The 26,418-nt window shown below is 42.7% G+C and overlaps 1 protein-coding gene across 5 annotated transcripts in view; it reads right to left on the minus strand.

Annotated features, from left to right (window-relative positions):
• eya1 (EYA transcriptional coactivator and phosphatase 1) overlaps nt 1–21,486 on the minus strand; it is a 43,825-nt gene extending 22,339 nt beyond the window's left edge. Inside the window, exons 1-11 of one of the 5 annotated variants that reach the window (XM_053860528.1) lie at nt 16,402–16,800; nt 15,302–15,429; nt 14,148–14,213; nt 12,812–12,889; nt 11,200–11,266; nt 10,744–10,889; nt 9,137–9,259; nt 4,886–4,968; nt 4,309–4,495; nt 2,568–2,710; nt 1,862–1,945 (exon numbers count right to left, since the gene is read on the minus strand). In XM_053860528.1, the coding sequence (XP_053716503.1) occupies nt 1,862–1,945; nt 2,568–2,710; nt 4,309–4,495; nt 4,886–4,968; nt 9,137–9,259; nt 10,744–10,889; nt 11,200–11,266; nt 12,812–12,889; nt 14,148–14,213; nt 15,302–15,425 (1,101 nt within the window). In that variant the 5' untranslated portion in view covers nt 15,426–15,429; nt 16,402–16,800. Of the gene's footprint in view, nt 1–1,861; nt 1,946–2,567; nt 2,711–4,308; nt 4,496–4,885; nt 4,969–9,136; nt 9,275–10,743; nt 10,890–11,199; nt 11,267–12,811; nt 12,890–14,147; nt 14,214–15,301; nt 15,430–16,401; nt 16,801–21,229 lie in introns of those variants that run through there. The other 4 variants (XM_053860529.1, XM_053860530.1, XM_053860531.1 and 1 more) reach the window with 4 other exon arrangements.
• Between the last annotated feature and the right edge of the window lie 4,932 nt (nt 21,487–26,418).

A 26,418-nucleotide genomic window follows, 5' to 3' on the forward strand; every position in this document is an offset into this window, starting at 1 on the left:
AGAACAAAGGAGCAGAACATGGGCTGCAATGCTAAGTTCTCTGACACACGAGCACCTATATGTCATTTTGGACTTCAAAACCAGACTTGCACAGTGAAAGCAAGCAGCGATCGGGAGGTACTCAGACAAAACAGAATAAAAATGATCGTCTAACATTCCCATATGAATGGCACAATGGGAAAAACAGGTCCTATCCTAAAAAGAAAAGTGACCTCAACAATCCATGAGAATAGGATGCTGTATGATTTCCCAAATAGTTTGTTTTGAAAGTTTAAATTTAGAGACGCAATTTACATGGGACAACAAATAGAAAAGCCTGGAAAAGTAAACGTCTCTACTTATGAGTAAAGGTTCTTCCTCTGTAAAAACACGTTCTGTTTATAAACAATAGTTGACATTTATGAAGCGCGGTATGGACGCTGGTCAAGGAGCGGAAAGAGAAATGGAGTGAAATAAGGTTTGTGTCAAACAGCTTTAAAAGTGGGGTTAAAAACAGCATTAATCGCGGCTCTAAACTCAAATTCATCGCGACTCTAAACTTAAATGGCTGATCATGGTGGACTAATTCAGTGTGTTGCTCAATCTAGCGCTCAATAGAGGAAGGTTTTGTTTTTGTGTAGTAACCCCAACACTATTTAAAAGACTGATCCTCCTGTGAAACCCTCCCAGGAGACCCCCCTCCACCTCCCGCCCCATGCTGAAGACGTTTTGAGAAGCACTTCATTAGACCAACAATGAGGCATTTCTGCCTGAGACTTAAGAAGTGCCACTCGTGTAAGCCCCTACAGCTGAGCCCATGACCAACACTGCACGGGCTCAACAGCTGCAGAGCACAGCCACATACTTTGCCAGGCCTCGTTGGACCTATTAAAAAAAAGAAACAATTATCTGTAGCCCAGCTCGATTGTCTCAAACGGTCACAGTGAAATCTACACCCAACACAATGCCAATTCCCTCCACAGGAATCCTCTTCTACTGGTGAATATATGTGCTTTCTGGCGTCGGCAGCGCATTTTTGTGATGCGAATGAAAATGGCTGACCTTTTTAAATAGTTTTTGGTGGTTAGAATTGCAGGAGAAAGATTTGTAACAATAACAGCTGACACCTATAATCGTCTTCAAAAAGCATTGGTGTTAATAGTCAGTAATGGCTGTGACATTAAGTCAACTGAAAAAGGACATTTCAAATTGTGTCGGTGCTGAGCGCTGAAGTTTGTATAGATGGCAAGGTTACTCATATATTAACGTGAAGAAACTACTTATTCATATGAGCATTAGCAGCTTAAAATCCTGTGATTCATTATACATATATATATATATATATATATATATATATATATATATATATATATATATATATATATATATATATATATATATATATATATATATATATATATTATAAGTACTGCATTGTTAAGCCAGTCTACATTGTATATTACCCTGGAATGGTCACCCAAAGTTTACACTGAACGGCTCCATTTTTACTTATTACTAACTCTAAATAAGCAAGTAACTTTAATTTTTATACATGTGTAAAGTGTTAATGTTTACACGAGTGAAATTCTCACAAGCTGGCTCTTTCTTGCAACACTGATGCTGGAAAACAGTTCTTTTCGGGCCCCTAACTTGTATGTATTTTCAGTTTTGGCTCCCTCTGAGAGTTGAAAGTTGGAGCCCCAACTTCCAATCTTCAGTAGCAACGTCCACTCTTGTTTCTGTTTGGCAAAGCCACTTTCAAGGCAGCGATTGAGTTTGATTCCCCAACACATGGATTGTCATTGCAAGCATTGTTAACAAGCTCAGTGGAAAACAAGTCTGAGGTTCAGGATCAGAGCTGCCGCCGTGTGACGTCACTCACCCGTCCATATCTGTTGGCGTAAGAACCCGTGAGCAAGGAATGGAAAACGATGATTGTTTCATCCAGGTCCCAGATGAATACTCGCTGAGAGATAGTGGACCAGGGCGTTGGAGGCATGAAGAAAAGGAGAGAGGGGGGAAAAAATAAGGCAAAATCAATGGTGCACTCTGCAGGGTTGCAAGGTGATCCTGCTGGTCAATAGCCCCGGAGCGTGTATTGTTCACCGCAGGGACAAGGATGCATTTGACAGAGTTGGTGCCTCCACCACACACACTTCCACTTTCTGCCCTTTACATTAGTCTAATCAATAGTGACAAACTAATTGAGTAGATACGTTAACATAGCATGATGTCAGAGAAATGACCGGTGTCATAACCCGACTCATATATTCATGAAGAGACTGTTAGGTTTTATTTCCGCACCCGGCTCAAGTCAGGACGATAACATCGTAATGCGTCGATCAAAAGGCTGAAATATATTGGCGGACCTCTGAAGGGTTCACTTGGGAGCTTTAAGTTTAAGCTCATGGTGTCACCTTCACGCCGTTCATTAATAATGCACTCGGCGGGTTATGGAATCAAACCGTTCAAAAATTAATGCTCATCAAGTGTTTAAGCCGGAGTGGCATCTATAATAAGTGGATTAGCGCCGGCGCACCTCAGACAGGGCGAGGCCGTCTGTCGCCAAGGTAGCCAGCTCACCCTACCTCAAGGTCGGAGTCGGGCGGCGGTGATGGGTTGTTGTTCCGTCTCCCCCGGCCACGTGACTTTCCATCCGAGGCTCGGCGCAATCGATCCGAATCTGAATCTTTAATAGGGGTTGATGGACTGTGGATTGTACTGTACTCTCCTGGAAGAAAGAGTCTGAGGTGAACGGTCGGAGAAAAATGAAGAAGCTTTTATGTCAGTGCTTGAATTTTGAAGCCATAAATGTCATTTTTTTTAAAATGTCGCCACAATATACTGTTAAACAGCATAGTCAACACGCGGCCAAACGTTCTGACTGGGAGGCTACATAACCTTACAAGATAATCTTTTATTCACACATGCACAGGAACATTACAAATAGGGTTAAAGGATTACGCAACGTAACCCCTGCAATAATCGAAGGATAGACGTGACCGACTCCAAGAAGGTGTCTGTTAGACAGCAGAAGAACCCAAAATGCTACACATGGACTCAAACAGAATTTTCAGGAAACGTTGAGCACAGGAAGAGGAGCGGATGATGATTTCATTTTGGTGTTTTCTCTGGATTACCATACGCATCCTGTAGACTCACGCTGTATCACGAGTGAGAATGACTTTCTGGCTCATGCGACTGCCAACCGCTCATCCATTCAGCTTATTCAAGTTGACTAAACACTTAAAAAAGGGAACTACTTCTTATTGCTTTTCTATTTTCTCCATTGATTTTTGCGGGTGCTGAACTAAAGCCAGTCAACTTACTTGCACATAGATAACTTTTTTTTTAATACACAAGACTAGAACAACTTTTTAGGAATGAAAAAAAATGAAATTTAGTAAAAGTGTAGGTAAAAACGCAAAGAAGATATCCAGCCATGAACATAATTGTAAATGGCCTGCAACATAGCATTTAACATCAGAACAATAAAAGGATTAGCTGTTGAGGATAAAGTTATAGCAAACTTAAAAAAAGAAATTTCAACAGTCTCTTCGATGTCATGTGATAAATATTTCAGAAAAATACGATTTCTCAAGAAAGAATTATAATCTATAATATTTTCATGTGTTTTAACTGTCGCACACGTATTTTTATTCCATCAAATTCTGATATTGGGTCAAATATCTTAACCTCAGTCTCTACGGAAGACTACGGAGAACTGTGATTTGTTGGTGCCATGTTACATCACATCTCACATAAAAAAAAATCTACTGAAATGCTCAATGTTTGTGGAATAATTTTATCAACATCCCCTTCAGCTGTACAACTTGTTGATACTTTGAAAACAGTGTATTGTCTTGGGAAATGCGCAGTTTCATCTAAATTTCTAGCTGAAAGATTTAAGTACATACATGAGATACAACACAAAAAACACAAAATATGATATAGAATAGATAGATTCATCCATATTTCAAGAAACGGTTTAAAAACAGTGCTGGACTTGGAGCTTCCAAATGGTGCATGGTAAATGCAACACATTTTCTTTAGTAGAAACAACCGATTCAGATTTACGACAGCTGAATTTCAAACATTTACGCTTCTGGGCAAAGAAAACGCTGAATGAAAGAACGGCTCTTTAAAGCACAGGTATTAAATATTTGTGAGATGGAGCAGAAAATAAGATTGCAGTTCTTCCTACATCGTAAACGTGATTGATTCTTTAGTAGCGCATGTGTGTATAATGAGCAGCGGCTGTTTCAGTGCAAGCGCCGGAGATTAACATCGCTCGAAGGAAAGTCCGACTGTGCTGGGCTCGGTTCCTACCTGCGGGGTTTTCTGTGAGCGCCTGGCTAGTGATGGCAGCAGGTGGCTCCTGGAGGGTGTAGGTGGTGGTGGTGGACGGCGTGCTGGGGCTGGTGTTGTTACTTGTCATGTAGGGTGACGTATAGGGTGAACTGTTGTAATACTGCGCATACTGACCCTGGCCAAAGGCTGGATAACTGGGGTACTCCTGTTAGGAGAATGGGGGTTACTTTTGAGGGTCAGAAATAAGCAGCGTTATAGATAAAAGAGATGTCTGCTTTGGCACGCAGAAATGTGAGATACAGCCTTCACCAGTGTTGCTACTTTACAGTACAGATTCCAAAATGTAAATGCAAACATATGTCCTTTCTGTTCTCCATCTGGAGCCCCTCCCACGTCCTCCTCTTCCCTCCATGGCAAAATATATAAAAGTGTTGGGGGAGATACAGTGCGTACACAGCGTTTAACATCCCGCCTGATTTATGCCGGGATGTGTCATGGATGAAATGTAACATATTGGATAGACATGCTTCTTAAGGGTTTCCAGCCTTTGATGAAATGGGCCGATAAGAGACGGGAGGAGCTGGTGTGACCGTACCTGCTGTGTGCTGTTGAACCCCGTGGAGTTGGTCAGCGAGTTGTTGCCAGCGTACAAACCGGACGTTGTCGTGAAACTTCCACCTTGAAGAGAGAATAATCGAACGTTGTCGTTGGATATTTCACCTGGAATTTTCGACAACGCATTTGGCATTACTCAGATGAGATCAAGATTAGTCCTTTTGTGGAGCAACAATTAGAGGTGAGGCCTGAGGGAAAGCCCCCCCATCAGTGACCTTATCTCTCTCCTCTTCCTCCCTTATCTGTGATTGGATCAGGCTCGGTGAGTGACAAGCAGGTAGGAGCGAGGGAGCGAGGCAACAAAGGCAGAACCAAAGTTACACAACAACACAAGAGGCTGTTGTGTGAGGGCCGCTGAAGTGGGGTGGGGAGGGGGAGGAGGAGGGGAGGCCTGGGTGCCTCTCCCCAACAGGCTGAATGAATATGTATACTGCTCTTTTCACTTGCTCACGGCCTCTTCCTCCTGGGTAATTTAGTCATTCAGTGGGACTGATAGCATCTAATGGCTTAATAATATACATGACATGAGTTATTGAGGAGAACAGCCGAGGGCCGCGACGGGGCACATGGCTTCTGTCCTCAGCCCCAATCCCACTGTGCCTCACCCTTGGCTGGAGAGGAAATAGCCTGACTTTAAACAGAAACTGAGCAAAAGCTGAAGATGATTTTGACTTTATTTCATGAATGACTTTTTATACTATGAAGACTCAGACATTGTGAGCTCCCTTATACTTATAGTTTGACACACACATTATAAAAAAATGTTAATGAAAAAAAGTGTTCATCCTTATTTTGGCATATCATATTGACATTTCAGTTTTTGCTGGCAAAATATCAACTTTGATAAAATAGATTTAAAAAAAATAATTTGTCTGTTTCCAATTCATCCCTTATCTTTTTCTATTATAGTGCAAAAAGTTTTTTTGTCATATTAAGATGGACACAGTGATATACTCTGTTGATTCCTTTTAATAATGATCAATGAAGAATATAAAGAAAAATGTCACCATAAATGTGTAGGGGAAAGAAAAACACTCATTTTGAGTTATTATCTGTGCATTGACCTGTGACAGAAACTATTGGTAGTATTTATAGTAGTCTATAGTATAGCTGTATTCTAGTATTTTGTTTTTAGTTTTTTTTAAATTAGACCATAACTCAGTCATTATTAGTTAGTGTATTTTGTTTTATCATAACTTGAGTTTTAAGTGGTAAAATAATCTGAAAAAAATGAATAGGATTCATTGTAATGAATGAATTGTACTTTTTGAAATGCCTCTAATTTAAAATGTTGACACTCTCCTTTTCATACAGTTCTATCTTTATAACATGCGTCCAAGGTAATTCTTCGAAAGCCACAAACTCCAGAGAGAAATGAAAGAAAGACAAATGTCGTGTTTCTAAATGGAGGCCTAATTACACCTTTGTTCTGAAAGACAAACAGCAGGTTTCTTTCATCCTCCGGCCGTCGGCCCCTTCAGGAGGGCCCTCCCACACCGTGACAAACTTGAAGCAGGTTTTGCTCAAAAAGGGGAAGCGGTGGGCCGTTGACGGAGGGGCGCGGGGAGCAGAGACGACTTACTTGACTGTTTGGGTTTGTCAGCTAGATAAGTGCGCGGGACTGTGGCTGAAGAGGAGAAACAAATGCCTCAAAGATCACTGGGATCCACTCAGTTCCTCGCCATCTGTTTCCAGCAGTTGCATGCAGCAGCGCAGGCACCGCATATTTCAACCGTTTTTGAATGACGTGTCAATACGTGGAGGGAGCCGAGCGACTGTTGCGTTCAGAGGTAAAGCCTGACAGAACAATGAGGCTCAAAAGGATGAGCACGCCAGTAAAGCACAACAAATTACCCGAAAATGGAGTTCAAGCCGTCATAAAAGTTCTCGCTGACACAGTTGAGGGTTTCTCTGTGGAGAGCAGGCCACATAAAAGCTTCAGGCTCCCCGCTAGCGGAATGAGACGCTGGCCGCAATGTTAGCTGTGCCGGAGCTGGTCTGGAGAAGGGCGAAAAAGGGGACGGTGGAGGGGGGGGGGTCAACCTGTGGTTCCCTGAGGGGCATGTTTTCTCTCCCTCCCCCTGTTTTGCCCCAGTTAGTTCACTCACTCAAGACCAGACATCAGCCCTCCTGCCTCCCCACGGTCCCTCATGCCTTCTGGCTCCACAATTGGAAGTCCATTTGCTTTGCTTGATCAGTCCACCCGCCATGGGCTATGTCTATCATCAGTGCACAATATTTGTAGCAGAAGTTTGGATGCCCCACATGGGAATAGGCTATCAAGTCCAGATGGGCTCCACTTTTTAAAAGCCAACGGAGGCTTCAGCCTGTGGCTCACGCAACCTCTGAGACAGAACGCTGGAATCCAATTATTCAGCTAATTGGCATCTGCTCCGTCCTGCTCCGAGCGCTGTCTCCCGGTTTGTCCCGCCGTCTCCCAGTTGTGTATCAGGTAAAAGGACGCAACTGTTCTTGTAAACTCTTAGCCTATCGCGAAGGATTGCATGAAAGCGGGAGGCTAAAAACATTAAAGGAATCATCCGCTGGCAGCTGGACACAAGCTGGTGGCGCTGACTTCCACCGTCGAGGAGGGGGTATCAGTTTAAGAAGAAAAAGTCTAGTCGGGACACTCCGGCCTGAGGCATCTCACACGGGCAAATCAATAATTCTAATGGCAGTGGGCGTGGCTAAGAGCCAGCGCACCAGAGGCTCGAATGGAGGTCAGTCTGCCATCGACCAAGGCTCGTGGAGCGTTGGGTGGAATCCACCGACCGGTGCGAGCCGCAGAACCCAACAGAGGTAAAGCGAAAAACACTGTAAAAGCGTAATACTCTGAAGATGAATGGGCACATAATACTGTCATCATGAGTTAAACCACAGAGGGCAGGATAGCAGCACTCGGCTTCTCATGGTCTCGGCCTCTTTCTTCCACCACCCCCCTTGTTCTCGCTGACTAAACTACGGCCGCATGCTGCAGAACTCTGTATTTGGTTAAGAGCCGTGGAAAAGGGGCTTCCTCGTGCCACATCTGCCGCTGAGCTGCTGTTATTTATTGTGAAATGTTCTGGAGGCTTTTCGGCAACATGTGGAGATGTTTCCACTGTCATACATTACAGCCTCATGTCCATAGGTGATGCAGAGAATTTTTCAAAAGGACGGGTAATAGAAACATTCAAAAGGAGCTACTTTGAAACCGCCGCGATGACTGGGCAACAAAAAAAAGGAGCGAGTGAAGGCACAGCAACTCATCTTTATCGCCTTCGAGGCCGTAAATCTCTGCGGTTCCAGCCCCTTAAACTAACGCAAATATGATCACAGGGAGAGAGAAAACAAAGACTGGGGAGTTGGGAGCGACAAAACTGCTGCCTCCAAGGTGCCATTTTTTTTTTTTACCGAACAAATGCCTGCTCATCTGGAGCCGTGTTGTGAGTCGGTTTGGCTTGGTATTAAACCAGGGACCTTAAATAGAGTAAATTAACCTCAATTAGGTCAGGCAAGTATTGAGAACATGTGGCTAAAATACTGGGAACAGATGAGAATGTGATGAGTGATTTCGGCTACATAATCAGTGTAGCAGGCTGCATCTGTACTCGAGCTACGTCCACACATTGCTTGTATCAGCGGAAAAAAAGTCCAAATCGGGCACTTCAAAAAGACAGTCAAACATTTAATTCACAATGTACCAACACACTGTAACCCTTTGGATTTGCAGCAGGACCATAGTAGCTCGTGATGCTAACCTGAATTTGATCGGTACTATTGGCACTATTTCGTGGGATGACAGTGGTTATTTGCAGCCACATTTTATGTGGAGATTTATTTGAACTAATGTGACTGAAGCTAACGGTTTGAGAAAGTTTGTCAAGTTTATGTGGCGACTAATCCTGGATTAAATATAGAGAGAAGTCTTTGGAGGTGCTGAATTGTCAGGCAAGCATGTGACCTGACGCTGCACTTTGTTTGGGTGCTAGTGAAACAGAGCTCAGTGGATATTCTTGAGTCCAATCTTGAGGCTTTTCAAACGACAAACTTGGGGCCTAAGTCAGAAAAGTAGACGCCCCACCTCCAAGTTCAGAAATCAAATAGACTCCATGGAGAAGGGCGGATGGACACTTGTCTGTTGTATGAAGAAAAACCTTGAAAAAACCTTTCAGTGTTGCTCTTCAGCTCTAACCATCTCAACATGTCGGGCGATAGATTCAGAGCTGCTGAATGAGGAAGGCATTCTCACCCTGCATCTGGTAGCTGTATGGAGCTTGGCCCGTCTGCGGCGTGGTGAAGCCAGAGCTGTAGCTCAAGAAGCCCGTCTGTCCCGGAGACTGGGACTGACTCAGGCCCCCTTCTGTCTTGATGCCTGCCCACAATGGACCTAAATCAGTTAGTGACACCAGATCGGTTTGATGCACAAACTGCAGCCAGAACACAAGTTGAAACAAGGACCTGAATACTCTGCAAGAAAGGACTAAACCCAATCAGTTTTTTACTGCTAGCAAAGATTTCCTATCATCAGAGAGGTTGAAAAGTTTTCTTCATTCTGCTAAAAACCTGTATAACAAAAGCTGTCCCACCGAAGTGTCATGCAACTTTCACCCTCTTGTATCTCGAACCATTTCCCAACTTTTATGCCGCTGTAGTGTCATTACACAATGGAAGAAAATGGAATGAAGGACGGATAGTTTGTAACATGAAGTTTGCCATTTGTCTGGACACAATGGAACTTACAACAGTCTTGAATGATCATTACATGCTCACCAAGACAAAATAAAACATATTCCCTGTGTGCGGAAAATAAATGCTGAGTAACCAAAAGTACCGCAAAGTAAAATGTTTTAACTCTACTGAGGTTTGGTAATGATGTTTATCTGTCAGCAAACCAACTCGGACATGGATGAATAGATTTCATCTGTTCTCAGGAAGTGTTGATTGTTGTCACAGAAGATTAAAGTTCTGTGGCGTTTTGGATTCCCATCTGAGTCCAGGATTAATTAGAAAAAAATCTTTTCCAACAAAAGCTCCAACTTGTGTGAGTTCTGGAATCCCTCCCGCCACCCGTTGTCCCGATCGACTTTTTCAAATACAACTGTTGATGATATGATTTATGTTTCATGAGCTAAAAAACACATTGAATTATGTGGATGAAACGACTATCGTTGGATGATATCATAACTGACATAAGCTGTCTGTGCTCTCTGTGTGCTGTTGCAACACATCCTCTCTTCTATGCTGTAATATATGGAATATTGAAAGTGGACCTTTGCGTTACATTTTGATGTCAAAGGCAGCCGTCATTGTTGCACGTTGATGCCTCACCCTTTAAATTGAAGCACGTTCCGCCTTCTGCGGCAAATACTGATGCCATAGACCTGGTCAAAGTGCGGCCTGGGGCCAAATGCGGCCGATTGACAGTATTTATGTGGCCCTCCTGGAGTCAGAGTAAAACTATAAAACTCACATTGTTGTAACATTTTTGTCTTGTGCGTTGTTTTTCTTCATTATGATGCAACTGAAACACAACTTTCTCTTTTGACTATTTTTCTCAATTATTCATCTTTTCTGTCTATTTTAACAGTATTTTTGTCCTTTAAAATACATGAGAATTGAAAGAAGATTTTGAAATGTATGAGACACATCAAGAACGTTTGACTGTGAGCAGGAATAAATGCTACCACTAAATAATAACACAGCAAATCTGCTCTTGTTTTGGAGGCGGGTTTGTGGGGCTGAGGTTTGACAACAAAATGATTTTAAAGTAGCCAACATTTTCGTGGAACATCCTGGTTTTCAGCTAATGCACACGTGCTGATGAATGACTGGTCATCCGGGGAGAAAAGAACGTACCGTATGCTGGGATGCCGTAGGGCTGTCCAGGCTGGGGGTAGCTGGCATAAGCTGCGGCCTGCTGCATTCCTGTGGTGTACTGCGTCTGCCCATAGGCAGCCATATTTTGGGATGAAGGGGTAGGGAGGATATGCGGATATGTTCTGCTGTTGGGGAAACAAGACAAAAGGCACGAGTGAGAAAGCCGAACAGGAAGAGCGAAGACCACGAGACACGTCTCTGACAGTGCTGCTTCATTTCAGAGCCAAGCTGCTCTGGAGATAACATCACGGCTCATATACGCGGTGGAAGAACAATAAATGGCAGAGATGATAATGACAACAGATTTCAGAGTACACAAGCTGCAGACATTCAAGCAAACAAAGCCACTCGCAATCTGGCAGACGGATCTCATTAAAAGGACAGAATGAAGTTGGATGCTGCTTATTTTTCAAAGAAAAATAAAAGAAGCCTTACTTGGAAGGGTAAATCTGTGGAGAGAACTGGTGAGTTTGTCTTGGGCTGAAGCCACTGGTTCCAATAGCTGAGGAGAGTTAAGAAGAAAAGAGGCAAGCACATAGTTAAACACTAAGAAGTAAGGTCAATATTATCTTTTGCCAACAGACCTGCTGGAGTCCAAGGAGACAGTCATTACATCGCGATACTCTATTTATTTCGCCAACTTTAATTCATGCCGAGAGCCGTAATGGAAGTCAATAATCAGGTGAGAACATTGTGTTTTACGGCTGACTCACATGTTGGTGCCTTTCAGGTAATTATGGGATGCCGAGCCAACGAAACTCTGCTGACTCATTTTGTTTCCCTGTTAAATTGGACCTTTGCCTTCACGTCACATTTACATCCACGTCTTCCACAGTGTAACATCAAAGTAAAGGCTAAATTGTACAGCAAGTGTTTTGAATGAATGTTGCAAAAGAAAGAAATGCTTATCGTGGTTTAAGTTAAAAAATCATTTAAAAATAAGTCGAGTGCTTGCATTGTCCGTCCTCCATCTTTGCTCACATATTGCATATTGAATTATTTAGCGTGTAGCTAACTTCTTTCTAACTGTAAGTTCATCACAAACATGTCACTGAATCACTGTAATGCTGAGTCATGGTTTTTAGATCACAGGTAACGGAACACACTGGACATATTGCATCAGTGCTCAATAAAAATAATGTTCAATCATCCGAAAACTACCAGTAAACATTTTTATAGGTGATAAAAGTAACAACTGTCCTGAGCACTGTTGCCCCGGCGTGAGTGCCACTGTTTTAGCAACATCTGCCTAATTGTTTGAGACGTTAAAAAAATGGCGGAGCACCGACAACTGTATGTAACCAAACGCCATGAACTCTCCGTCTCGCGCACACGTTATTAATATTGAAGACTTTTTTCCCACATCGGCAGCAACTGCCACCGAACAAAAGCTGCTCCTCCGGGTTTCCCCCGCGGAGGATGTGGGGTGTACAATTACTACATTTCATTAATGCTGTCAGACACAAAAGTTACCGGAGTGATTTGTGAGCTTCTCGCGTTGAAGTATCATATACGCCGTTAAGGAAATAATGGCGGGGTAATTCCATGCGTAGTAGAATCACGTGGTGATAAACAATGAGCTTGTGGGAAATTGAAGAGGAATGAGATAATAATTATCACGTTATTTTGACTTCATGCGCTCAAGACTTTGTGGTTATATTTACTCTCTCTGTGTGTGTGTGTGATGCTAAGTCTGAACGGCGGTGTGAAAAGCATGGCCCTGACAGGGTGACAGGGCGGCTGGGGAGGGGGCACCGGGACACCTTGTCATTCCAGTGGGCCGACAGGCTTAGAGCAAGTACGGGTCATAGCTCACTGGCATGGGAACCAGCCGAGTAAACACGCACATATACACACACGTCAGCATCCACAGCATATGGACATGCTGACAAAGGTGAGGTGCAGCCAGTTTCACACACATAAACTCACACACACACACACACACATATTACACAGCTCTGGTGTTTTAGCTGCAGGTCCTGAGTTTATCAGTCTGGGCTCATCTGCGTGTGTGTGTGAGTCAATAAAACCAGTCCTCCCACCTTACCTGATCCTGTGAAGCTATCTAGAGAAGTGTCTGCAACTGAGGAGATGATTTCGCTGCTGCTCATTGGCTCGGTTTTAACTGTGGAAAAAAAAAACCCTTCAGAAATTCAGAAAAAAGTACACATATTTTTAATGGTCGCAGGGCAAGAATGGGTCATTTGTTCATTCCATTTCATGTTGGTGTCCAAGATATTTTGTAAACCTGTATACCAATTTTTATATTTCATTTTGCTATTTTAAACAAAACATACTTCAGTGGCTTGGCATCTGGTGACTAGTGAAACTACATGACTGAATGCATATTTTAGTTGTGGGATTAATTTAAAAATGATTTTATCCCTCTGCAAAGTTGTTACCAACATTAGCATTAGCATTTATAGCACAACTGGAAAGTTTCAACTCAAAATTAGCATCTAAATTTAAAACCATTTCTGATTGAATTTTTAAGATTTTAAATGTCAAACAAAGGAAGATTTCTGACCAAGTTTATGGATGAAGTACTGAATGAACAAATGATGGATGCCAGTGGAGAGGTCAACCAGCTTTCAGACATTCAGCAAATGCTAATTTTAGGACCGTTTTAACACTCAATAAGTAAAAGAACATGGTAGTAAAATTAAGTTAAACGTCATCAACACTGTAATATTTAAATCAGCGTATCATTTTGCATTATGATAGCTGAGAAGCTAGAGAAGCATCTGCTGACAAAATAGTGGTGGAGAGTAGCGAACGCTGTTTGACCCTGCCTCCATCATGTAGCTCAACAAGAGATCCACAAAGACAATTTCACAGCTTTCTGACAGCTCTGGGTCTTTGAAATCAATCCACTTCACTTCAGGCATACACTTTTTCTTCTTTTTGGCAAGGCAAAATGACAATGTGGGCAAAGGGAGTCATGCTCAGTGGAGTCCTGCACGGTTTAAAGAAGCCATTCGCTGTCATGTTTTACATGTTTCCGCTGCTCTCAGCCAGCGCTGAAACATATGCTGACATGGGGGCAAATCCGCCGACCAACACACACGCGAAACACTCGGTAGGTGCATGCACAAACAAGCACACACTTAAGCACGGTACGCACAATACTCGATGCTTTTAAAAATGGAACCAAAAAAGATCGCACAATAGTCTGAGCAACAGAAGACAAATCTTCATTCACTGTCAAACCATGCGTAGCACACCACAACACTAACATGAGAGTGAATGAAAGGCACAATAGTTGAAGCAACAGAGGCTGGTATTTGTGTTGCCTTGGCAACATTTGCCAACAACATTTCCTCAAGTAGAACAAGAACGCCAAGTATTGTCCTTTCATTGTGTCACCAAGATAAACAACAAACCTGCAGCCGACTGTGAGTTAGAACCTAACAACCAGTCTGCAGTGGTAAGCATTGTGATGTTATCACCTACGAGGGAGAGAGAACCATTACAAAAAGAGAGTCTCAGTCAGTGCCAGGCCGGTCCAAAGAAAATAAAGGGCTGTGCGCAGATCAACTGAAAGATTGAGTGTGAATGGATGATTGTTTTAATAACTCCTGCAGGGTTGCTTCACCAAACAAAGGTGCACTGCACTGGCAGGTGAATCACCTGAGTAAATAACAACGCACTGTAGAAACATCATGCAAAACAAAGTCATTTCCATGTCGTGGGTTTTGAATAATTACATGGCTTGTTGAATAAACAGCTAATAGCTCACTCAAAGCTCTGACTTCAGCGGAAAGTACAAGGTTCAGAAGAATTTGAAGGAAGCAAAGGTGGCGGGAAGTTGTTTACCGTTTATGTTGAGTTAGAAATAATGCGAACGCTAAGTTGTGCCAGCTAAATCTGGTGAAAACGGCTTGGCATCACTTAAACAAGCTGTGTTATTGAAAGCTTTATTTAAAAACCGGAATTAAACTTGCTCAAATCATGTGTGAAGGAGAAGCCTCACACCCCATATATGGAGCTCTGTACTTTTTCATGTCATAATGGATGTGGGTTTTGGTGAAATGGTTATTCATAAAAACTCACCATCAGTGTCAGCGGAACTGATTTGTCTATGAGGCTATACTTGTATCAAACAATTTATTGTTCAACCAAAATAGACGTGCAGGATATATAGAAACTCATAAGTGATTACTAACTTTAACTTCGACAACTCAATAAAAACGGAGCTTGCTGGAAGAAGAAAGGCAGTATTTTCAAAGAATATTATATTATATTAAAAGAAACATCTTCCTGCTTTAAAGTGACGTTGCTTCCATCAGAGCGAGCACTCTTGTTTTACCGCCTATCTTTGCCATTGTGTGTTAAAGAGCTACTGATGCAGCCCTGAATCACTTTGCCGTTGATCTACAGCCTTAAGGTGTTGGTCATTGGTGAGGACCACCTGTACGACACATCTTCCAAGTTAAATAGCAATAACATGTTGTTCCTTCAGCCCCATAAATTTATTTCTCAAGTTTCCTGGAACTTACAGGACGGAGCAAGCAGCAGGAAAACAGCACGCACATACCTTCAGTGCCATTGGGTGTCATGGAATTGTTATTGATGTGAGAGTTGTCAAGGCTGGGACCATTCGGAGATTCACTGCTTCCACTAACTCGGCTGTGAGGACTCGCTAGATCCTGCATTTCCATAGACCTGAGGAGAGACCAAAAATCACGTGTCTGTGGCGCGATGTACACAACTAAACAGTGAATCAGAGTGACGCCTGACTGACTTTCTTAAACATGCTTGTATCTCTGCAGATAAACAGCAGTAAAGTTAGTGTAAACATCACGTTGATACAATTCCGCCTTCAATTATTCCCACCATCTTACTCCATAATTTACACAAACTTTTACTGCCAATTTGCTCTGCTGTATCTTGGAGGATAAATGGCCTGAAGTGTATATCGAGCGGCGCAGCATCCAAGACTGTTAGCAGATGTGTGCGCTGGTTTGAGGCAACAGTTAATGTGTCTGTTAAAAGTGCAGCGCTCGGCTTGATTATGGCTCGGTGACGGGCAGATGAGAAGCTCACGAGGCATGTGTTTGCTCTGGCAGGCTCCTTAATTGTTTCTGTGTTTATACAAAAAGACCAAGCCACTGAAAACATTATTCTTGCTGCTCATTGGAGTCGCTCAGAGGGATTTGATCCGAGTGTGGAGACTCAAGTCAGAATACACAAACAAAGGGTCGTGCATCACACAAACCAGTTCACCAGACGCATCTATTTGCTATCCGAGCTGAAGTTTTTACATAACACTGCAGCCCTTTTTATCGATGCCTTTCCACACGAGACAGAACATAAACAATATCACCCAATCTAACCTCTTAAAAGCTTTGATTTTCCATATCTATATTTTATCTATTTTTCGGCACTCACGTTTTTTTTTAAACTCCCTTACTTTTTAAGGTTATTTCTGTTGTCTCTGAAAATAATCTTTAAAAAGGCCTCTCAAATAAAACAGGGAAATGTTATTATTCGGGTTTCACTTTTGCATGAAAGGTCTATTTCAAGAAAACAAAAGTGCACATGCAACCACTACGACTAAGAGATTGGAAAACCTAACATGCGTGCAGGAAGCATGGCTCTTCTAGGTAAGAAGAGGTGCAACAAGTCGGCTCTTACCTGAACCTGTCTGGCTCTCAGTCCTCTCAAACTCTCACACTCCCTCCGTTATTCTGCCTCCACCTGCCCCACGAGAAAACAATGTCACTCCTTGTTATTGCCGCTGGCCGCCACAGTCCGGAGCCATCCACCACACAACATTATTGTTTTTCTGGAGCAGAATGGGAAGAGTGGGATCGCAAAAAGCGAACAGAGGTCCACATTGTCTCTGTCCCAGTTGCCGCTGCGCTCCGCCGTTGTTTTCTCCTCCAGGTCCTCCCTCCTGCCAGAGCTAAGAGGAGCCGCTGCCAAATGACGGAAAGGTGATTCATCATTGGTCTACGACAGCTGCAAACTGGATTAGCCCTCCCCCAATCAACATGCAAAGCTGTTTAGCCAAGGTAAGCAGGAATGGGGGTTGTGGAGGGGGTGCAGGAGCCAAGGTAGGCAGAGGGGTTGGGTCTTTGTGGGGTGTGAGGGGGGCAGTGAAGGGTGGGAACGCCATCCACCACTCTTCCTGCTTGAGGGAGCCTGCTGCTGGAAGGAAGATGGGACTTGTTGAGTGGCAGCGAGTCAAGCGTGACACCCCTAGCATCTTCAGTAGATCTTTCATGTGCAATTGACACTATCTGAAATTTATCAGCACTCCCCTGCTCGACCCACTGACAGCTCCTAATGACCGCCAGGGCAGCTTCCCGCGGGCCTGCCCCAGCCTGAGGCCGCGGCGCGGCACACAGACGCAGGACTTCAAAGCCAAACACAGTGTAGCAAGGACTCGGAGGGAGAACAACACACACACACCCACACACGGAAATGTTCCTCCTCTGAGGCATCACAAACTCTTTCTGCAGCACATATAAGTCATGCGTGTATAGCTGCACACGGAGGCCTTTTCAGAGGCCCCTAGATCTGCGGCGCAAAAGCACTCACACACACACACACGCAGACGGGGCACTATAGAGGCCCCCAGATCAGTGGTGCATCGGAGACAATGAAGGAACAAGAACACAGAGAGCATATGGAGCCACATATGTTTCCTATGACGCTGCGAATGCCTCTATTACTCTCTGTAGCTGACCGTCGTACTCTGCTCTGCACATCTCACCACCACGACACCAGCAACTATCCTCTACTATAAAGTCATGGAGGGAGCATATCTGAGCAGCATTTGAATATCAGCAAGACGCTGTCCTTTAATGGCCGACTGTTTACATGGAGCACGGTAACCTGAGCTGCTGCAGAAGGCTTTGCTCTTCGCACCAAAACAAAACAGCACGGCTGCCAACGTACACAGCCGACCAGCACTGCGCGTTACCAACAATGAACAGAAATGCATGAGGAGACAGAAGAGTAAGTCAGGGTTTGTGGTGGAATTAATTTAAGAACGTAGATGCGATGCTAGTGTGGCAGTGTGTGCGTGTGAGTCTACTTGTAATGTGTTGGGTGATAGCGGTAGCTCACTTGCTAATGCCGTATTTTTTTTCCAAACAAATGAAGTACAATTGAGTGAGTGAAACAAGAAAAAAAAAAAGTGATGTCCTTCCCCTCTTTTTTTCTTCTAGCTGCTTTTACCCCTTTAATATGGAATATACCATTCAAAATTCTGTTAAAAAAAATAATAGAATTAATAATTTAATTAAAAATATATTCCATTTGCAAGAACATTAGTGAAACTTACCGAGTATAGAAGCTTTAATGGGCGCCTTTTCAGAAAAAAATAGAAAAATACAGATGTTTTTTTGTCAATATTTTCATCATTCCTTGTGTGGCTGCACAGTGAAAGACTGTGGCTGAAATACACAACAAAAAATATGACGTGGAAGTCATTTTTGCGCTCTGCTTATTCGAAAAGCCACTGGAGGTGCTAAATTTAGCCCGCTCTTATGTCAGTGATGGTGAGGGATTAAATATCACAGTTAAGCTCCATATTACACAAATGTCCAGTTATCTGGTGGCCAAAGCGGTGGCGACTCAAATTACACTCCCATTTAAAAGTCATTTTATTTCTTCACCGTCGTGCATTGCTTTGCTGCTTCAGCATTATTTAATTCATCATTGTTCTGTTTCCCTGCCATGGTGAGAATGGAGGGGTGTTTTAGGTAGCCGTTCTCCCTGAAACCACAAACAACACCGCCATCGCCAGCAGGTGAAACCAACCAGGTGGAGAAAGGAGGGGGGGTTTGAGAGCAAATATTTCCCTTTTAAGCTGCTTTAAAATGTGTTTTAAGGCAACACATCACACGTTTGAAGTCAGACTCTGAGGTGAAGAGGCGCTTTTAGCTTTTTGTGACTCAAGTTTTTAACTGTCAAAAGTAAACTGATAGTTTATTTTACTTTAGAAATACACTCAAATAATCATTGAGAACAGTGTTCCAATATATATATATATATATCCTCCTTGCTTTGTCAGAAAGCAGTATGTCTTAATTACAATTTAACTTTAAAATAACTGATCCTCACCCAAACTGGTCAGCTGAATCCACATGGTGGCCCAGGAAAAATAAATCCACTCCTAAAGAATGCAGATACAGACAACAATTGGACGCAGATGTGAGTGGAATTAGGAAGAGTTTACAAAATACTCCACTTGTGTCCGACGACATGCTCGCAGAGAAGGCGGCGATGGACGCGAGTGACTCTGCAGAACATGCTGCTGCCTTCATTCTTCTGAATGATACTGATGATTCTGATGTTTACAGCATATAAAACGATATTAAAATTGCCACCAATGAAATCTGACTGTTGCAGAAGCCTCCTACATTGATCTGCAATTAAAAGTTTCATCATGAACAGATGTTTGTCAAAGTGCAATTTGTCTCCCAGGTTTTGCTCCCACTGACATGATAATCCAGCGAGTCACTCAACAGCTACATTAAATCTGTTAATACGGTGCTCTTCAACCTCCACAATTATTCCCAGAAGCCTCGGCCGCTCGAGGAGGAAGCGTCGCGCGAGATTTAAGGAGCAGGTTTAACCACGACCTGCCACCCGCCGTGACCACCACACAGGCTCGTAGGTCACCAAGATCAAACCGAGTCCTTTTAAAAAAAAATTGATTTTAAAAATTGAATTTATCTGAGATGTGACTGCGTTCGAACGTACGTCTCTGCACGCTCCTATTTACAAACAAACAGAGATCGTGATGACAATCTGAAGAAAGCTCATTTCCTGCTCCCTCAGTCACAAATCTACCACTAACACTGATGTGTTAACAAAATAACAGCCGGTGGTATTTAGTAAACACCCCCGGCCCACTTCAGCGCGGGTCCCCCGTTTCCGTCTCCCTATTTTGCTGAACAAATAGCTGACTGAGGCTGGATCAGTTAGCAGTGTGTCTTTCCGCCAGAAGAGAAGAGGCTCACATCCTCACACCAGGCGTCAGGCCTTAGGCAAACAATGCAGCCATCGCTCCTTGTACACTGCGGCCAAAGAGGGTTTTTCTCCCTGCGCCAGGCAAATAAAGCAGGCAAACAACCTCAAATGGCTCTGCATTATCTGTTAATTGGATAAATACGGTTATTGTGTGAGTGAATAGTTGCAGCAGGCGATCACACACACTCCGGTGTTTGTCCACGGAGCCGAGGCTGCTCTGCCTTTCCCCTCTTTATTCCCTGGCTTTTATCTCCGCTGTGAACCAAGACAACCGTGTTTGGAATGGACAGCGACAGCAGGATGAAATACTTGTCCCTCGCAGGTGTGATGCCCGTCTGCATGCATCACACCGGGGGATATTAAAGAGGACCGAATTACAGGGAGCCGTTCATCTTCGCCGCATGTGAAGCGGTGGAGACGCTCAGGGTCCGGCAGCACGGCCTGTCGTCTCAGCCAGGGAGTCTCAAGTCTGCTCGCAGCATTCCTGACCGCAGCAGATGGCACGAGACGTCAACTGCTTTAACTGTTTTTGTTTGTTCTGTCAGTAGAAGAGCAGCTCCTGCAACTATCAAGTCAATAACCTTCTGAAAGTCTGAATGAATGAACCATGTTTTTTACTTATTCAACATTGACATTTAAACAACTGTGATGTCTGTAGCTTTGTACCTTTTTTTAAATTTCTTATTTATTTTTATTTAAATTTCAACAAAAATTTCTCATGCATTTAATTATTCATTCATATCCATTTAAAATAAAGTTAATTCCCGTATATTGTAAGTACAAATTAGTAAAATGAAATAGATGAATTAAATGAAAGTGATGGCAAAATAAAAGGAAACGCTTAGCTGTCTTTTAGCAATTACAGACACAGTATAATTTTCATTTGTAGGCTTTTACTTATTTCTTATAGTGAAAAGTAAAAAAAAATAATATATATATATAAAATTAAGAAGACGTCAATGTTAGAAAATATAATTACACTTTAAATCGGCAAACAGAATAATAGTGGAATCAGTTTTTAGCAACTAGAAATATATATATATATATATATATATATATATATATATATATATATATATATATATATATATATATATATATATATATATTATATGTATGTATATACACACGTAAAATAAGGAAAATAAATGTTTTCATACAAATAATTATATGTTTTTACAGTGTTACAAGCTTTAGAAATATTATACGGTGATGACTATATTTCTCTACATTTGGCTAGCGATTAAGGTAAGATGTTAAGAAATTACACTTTCAACAGAATGAAAGTGTATGAAGCAAAATAACTATTATTTTGCTTCATACACTTTTTGAAAGAATATTCCTAATATGCATGTACTATGACATTATTATCATAAAGTTGTTTTCACTTTTACAATTGCAAAGACACACACGCTAAAACACAAGATGCATTTTCACACAGCAAACATCCCATTCAAAAATAAAAAGTCATACTCACTACAATAACGGTTGAATTCCCTTGTGTTTATCCCGGCTTTTATCTTCTAAAAAAAGTGTCTTCTTCACACAGATGCAGCCCAACCAAGTGGACAGCAAACTCTCTCAAAGTCGTCTTCACGGGTGGAAGACTCTTTCGCACAGCCAACCAAAACTATTCTTCTTTTTCATTTTATGTGGTGGAACCCATTGAGCCGGGCACGCTATCTCAAGAGACCCCGGTCCGAGTGAGAAAGAGAGTTGTCCGGTTACTGCTTCAGGCTGTGACCAGTGTGTGTCTGAGGAAGAGGGAAAAAAAGGAGAGAGAGTGAGAGAGCCGGAGCGAGGGAGGGAGCGAGGGAGGGAAAGTCAGTGACTGACTGAGGGAGGGAGAGGGAGACGGTTTGAAAAAGCAGAAAAGTTGCTCTCACAGGAAGGGTTTTGGTTCTGGAGGAGGCAGTGCTTCACACTGCTTTCTGATGTGTCCTTCAGTCACAGCTTTAAACAATCCTGGCAACAGATTGTATCAGCAGAGACAATGAAGCAGCAGATCACACAACCAAGACGCCCTCAGGGCCTTCGACCCTCTGCTTTCTTGTTTTTGTGCTCGAAACTTTTTCACCACAAACCACATCTTGTGCTTCCCTTGTGTGACTGCGGGTCAAAGAGAGTGACTGAGGGAGGTAAAGAAGAGTTGAACTTCTCGACGGCTGATGGACGGCCTGCAAGGGCAGAGCGACTGAAGTCATCGTGGAAGTCTTCTGTCAACACACACGCACCGCGTCTGTGTGCACGTTAATGACTGACTTCTGTCGGCTCCATGTCATTATTTCAACTGTGAGGCGCCGCTACATGAAGCATCGCTGCTGTTGAAGGCATGAAGCTGGTGGCATCTCTCAACAGCCACAAACATAGACAGGTAGCACAGACAGGCATAGATATATAAACAATAAGGAGGTGGTCTCAGTTCACATGTTGGTGAACACTAGCTACTCAAACAAGAAAGAAGGATGGAAATAAACAATCACTTTGCATGCGCCATGTGCTGGACTGGCTCCCTGACCAGTGTTGACCAACAGCAGCAACAACAAGAGATATACAGGAGTAAAGCTTGACACGACAAGCGACAAGACAAAACAGTTTAATGAGCATCAATATGTAGTTTTGTTTGGCTATGAATGCACAGTAGATACACAAAATATTCAACATGATTAACAACCAAACTAAAGCACAAGTTGAAAAACGCAAGGTAAAAACGATCATTTTTTATTAGGGAATCACCAACACCAGTTGTTTTTTTCCCCCAAAAACAAGTAGTGTATGATTACTTTGAATCTGAGTACTCACCAATTCCGATACTGAATACTTACGACATTATACAAAAAAGTTACTTTTTTTCCCATACTTATGGTTATTTGAACAACAATGCTCAGAATGTTTTTCTTGAATACGGGTGACGTCACAAGTTTCACCGCAGTACAAACACACATTTTACAAAATGTGTGTTTTGTAAAATGTCATAAACTGACATTCAAAAGGTATTCTATGAGTACAAGTATAAGTACTCAATCCCAGTATCAGACTGATACCAGTATGGTTCCATCCCTGTTTTTTAATGATAGAAACATCTAAATGATGTATTTTAAAAAGTTCAAGGAGTCAGTCCAAAGGAATGCATGACAAACTCTTGAGAACTTTTTTTTTTTTACCAGTATTACATGAAAACTCATCGCTGTACGTAGTTAATATCATTCTCATTTCAGCACTGCGCTCATAGGGGCTGGACTGAGGCGACCAAACACCCTCACGTGGCCCCATCACAGTGCCCAGCTCTGTCTTAACACGAGATATTTTATAGCTCCATTCCTCCTGCAGACAACATTGGCAGATACCTCCAGGATTTTCAATTCAAACCTGCTAAGAACAGTCCTCTTAACTACCTACACATTCTAAAGTATTGTCTTCCATTTATGTACTTCAGAAAAGTACTTTATACCGTACGAGTGTGCCAAGACTCCAAGGAAGAGTCCAACAACACTCAGCTGAGAAACATCTCTGATTATATCCATCGGCCAGAACTTGTCAAAACCTCTGAGATCAAAAGTTTTAAAAAATGGTGATGCAGTGTGTAAATAAAAAGAACGATGAGCTACACTGTGTATTAGCTGTGTTGCGTGTATTAGAGACATGTGATGTTGCGGGAACATTCCAAAAGACAAGACAATGTGGGCATCCAAACAAAGAAAACACTGAAGTAAAGAGAGCTTTGGTCGTCCTTGTCCTGGCTCTGAAGAAACACTATCTTTTCGTGACTTCTGGACCTTGACCGTAACAACATTGCCAAAACTCTCGCAGCCCAAAACTGCAGGGAGTTTTATCAAGCGGACGCACGCCTGCACACGGCGGACGGATTTGAAGCTGATGAGAGTTATTAAAATCAGCTGAACAAGATCCTCCTGATTGATGAGATCATTAATGCTCATCAGCTTTTCAGCTGCAGACGTTGGGTCGGTACTTTGTTGCAGACGTTGTAGAAGCCTCGCGAGTGGAAAGGAGCCGGCTTTTTCATCCAGCACAACTGCGTTGGTTGAGAATGAGCTGATCGTTGGTGAAGTTTCTAAAAATGACATGAGGGTTGAAGTCTTGGTCACACTGTGCAGCAGGTTGACTCACTTTGGATTCCAAAAGTCTTGGAGCCTCGATAAGGTTTTGTTTCCCTCTTGGCTGCCAGATGACAAAGATGGGCTTAAAAACAGAGAAAGTGCAAGCGTAGAACATGTAAACACACTGTCTTTGTTCAACATGGCGGCGAGTACAGACTCAGCAGGTCGTAGCACTCGTTCGCCCGTGGTTTTAAGGCTTTTGGGACATTGGGACATGGTCACACACATAAGGATTTTCAAAATCTCAGCGACCCCCTTGCATGAAAAGAAATCTGCTATTACGTTACATTACGTCTGTGCCTGATACACTGCTCAAGAAGCTCTTGCAACATGGAAGTGGACGTGGTTATGGTGCAACATCTGCTGCTCGTGGAACCAAAGTTTGGCGCACGAACACCTGAAGTACTGGGTGAGGATGGCTACAGATCGGAGTGAGATCTGCTTCTCGTGATAGGTAGCTAGCATCTTCATTGTCATGAATTCAATAAATGTCACGCTACATTCCGTTCTACATCACAGTTCAAGTTGGGAGCGATCGGCGCTGCCCAAACATAAATGTTTTGGATTGTATACATTGAACATGTTCAACAATCATGACTGTCGCCCAAGACCATTTTCAGATCCAAATACATGGCCACATTCACGCTTTACTTTTCCCAGACAAGGATTCTCCTATGTGAAGATATGAGCGAGAAAAATTGGGTGTTTACCATCCTTGGTTGGGATGGAGCAAAATATCATTATCATTATGTGTGTTGCGACTTTAATGATTGTTTCATGTGGAACGGACAGTGGCCTTTGCACCTGAAAACTGAGCAGATGACAACAACCTCGTGGAGCTGCCTGGATGCTCTTTAAGGCAACTGTGGGACCAATAAAGGCCATCTAATGTTTTACGTTACATACCAATCCAGATATGGATGGAGCTTTCTGTCCGCATTCATTTCGTCCGTATTTCCACAAAGTTTAGAGACCAAGAGCAATACCACCAGAAACCTTGGGTTCAGTGTTGCTGCTACTACTTCATATGTAGCTCTCAAGAGACACGTAGAAGACGTAACATAAAGCGGAATTTCTCCGTCCACCAGTCGCGATATATTTACCTCTCTTTCATCTTTTGTGCAAAAGGTACATTATCAACACTTCTTGATCTTTAATTTTTCCTGAATAAAAAAAAAGTATGCATGAAATGAAAACTCCTTTCCATGACTTTCCTATGCAAAATTGAAAGTCCAATGCGTGGAACTAAGCAACACAGAATAGTCTCCATATGAACTGTCAAAACAAAACAGACAGGCTGTGAAGAGCCGCTGACAGCCCAAAGACAATGGACATGAAACAGAAGACGCTGCCCATGTGTCGCCAGTAAGTGACGAATTCTGATAAAAAGGCATTTTCTTTATCAAACCTAATAGAATTTTCATTGTTGTTTCTCATGGCATGAGATGAGTGAAATGCATTTTTTTCAGTTGGAGCCAGTTAGCAAGTGAAAGTGAAGGGACGCGACCCGCGAGGAGCGGAGCTGCTCAGCCTCGGCTGAACTTAAGCGATGATGCCAGCAGCCTGGAAATACAAGTGTTTATGATTCAGCGCTTGCAGGTAAAGCTGTGAGCTCGGGTTTCAGTATCTGGCCCTGACATACTCGCCACAATAAATGGGCCCTCGTGAAGCCAGTCACTAAGAGATGACTCACAAGTGACAGATAGAGCAAAGCCTCTTTCTCAATTGCAGTGTAATTACCTGTGTACCATGGAGCAGACCCAGTTAGCTTCTCGCCAAATGGACAAGACTGTGTTCGGGCGTTGCGATAAAATGTCTTGAATTCCTCTGTTTTATATTACAGTATGTTCAAAAGTTTTTGCAGTGATACGCTTTTTTCTCTCTTACAACCTCTCACTTTTTCTTCTATGATGGTGTAATATTTGAAAATACTTATTTTGTTCATGTATTCTGGCATATTGCTGAGGAATCTTTCACCTTTAGACATTGTTTATCGGTTGAATATTTGTCTGTTAGCTCCGTGTTTGTCATAAATCGTCAATGGCTCTGAAACACTGTCGCGAAAACAACAAATTTGTCTAAAAATAATCAACTCCGCCTAATAAAACTCAAGCTTTTACAGCAACGCCAAGTGCCAAATGGAAGCGCAACAAAAGATACACTGATACTGTGCAACTGACATCAGCGCTAAAATGGCACTTGCCAAAAACTATATCAAGTGAGAAATTTGAGAAGAGAGCTAAGATTAACTGCGAAGCCGTTCTTTATTAAGGATTATCTTGATGGGACTCGATGCTCTCCATGTGGGGTGGCAGGGATGCCTGCCTGCAATTTAGAGTGAGGAGAGATCTGCCGCGTCCTCCGCTGCCAACAGGTTATCCGCTCGGACTCTCGCACACATGAAAATAGACCCGCTCCTAAATGGCTCATTCCAGTTTAAGATAACAAGGGCCGGTCTACATCGAACTGGAATCTTAGTATGTGGAAACTTTTAAATCATAAACTCCGCGCCTGTTGTTCCGCACAGACAATCCAGAGTTTGCTTATC

Source organism: Synchiropus splendidus, chromosome 3, assembly GCF_027744825.2.
Source record: "Synchiropus splendidus isolate RoL2022-P1 chromosome 3, RoL_Sspl_1.0, whole genome shotgun sequence".
Lineage (NCBI taxonomy): Eukaryota > Metazoa > Chordata > Actinopteri > Syngnathiformes > Callionymidae > Synchiropus > Synchiropus splendidus.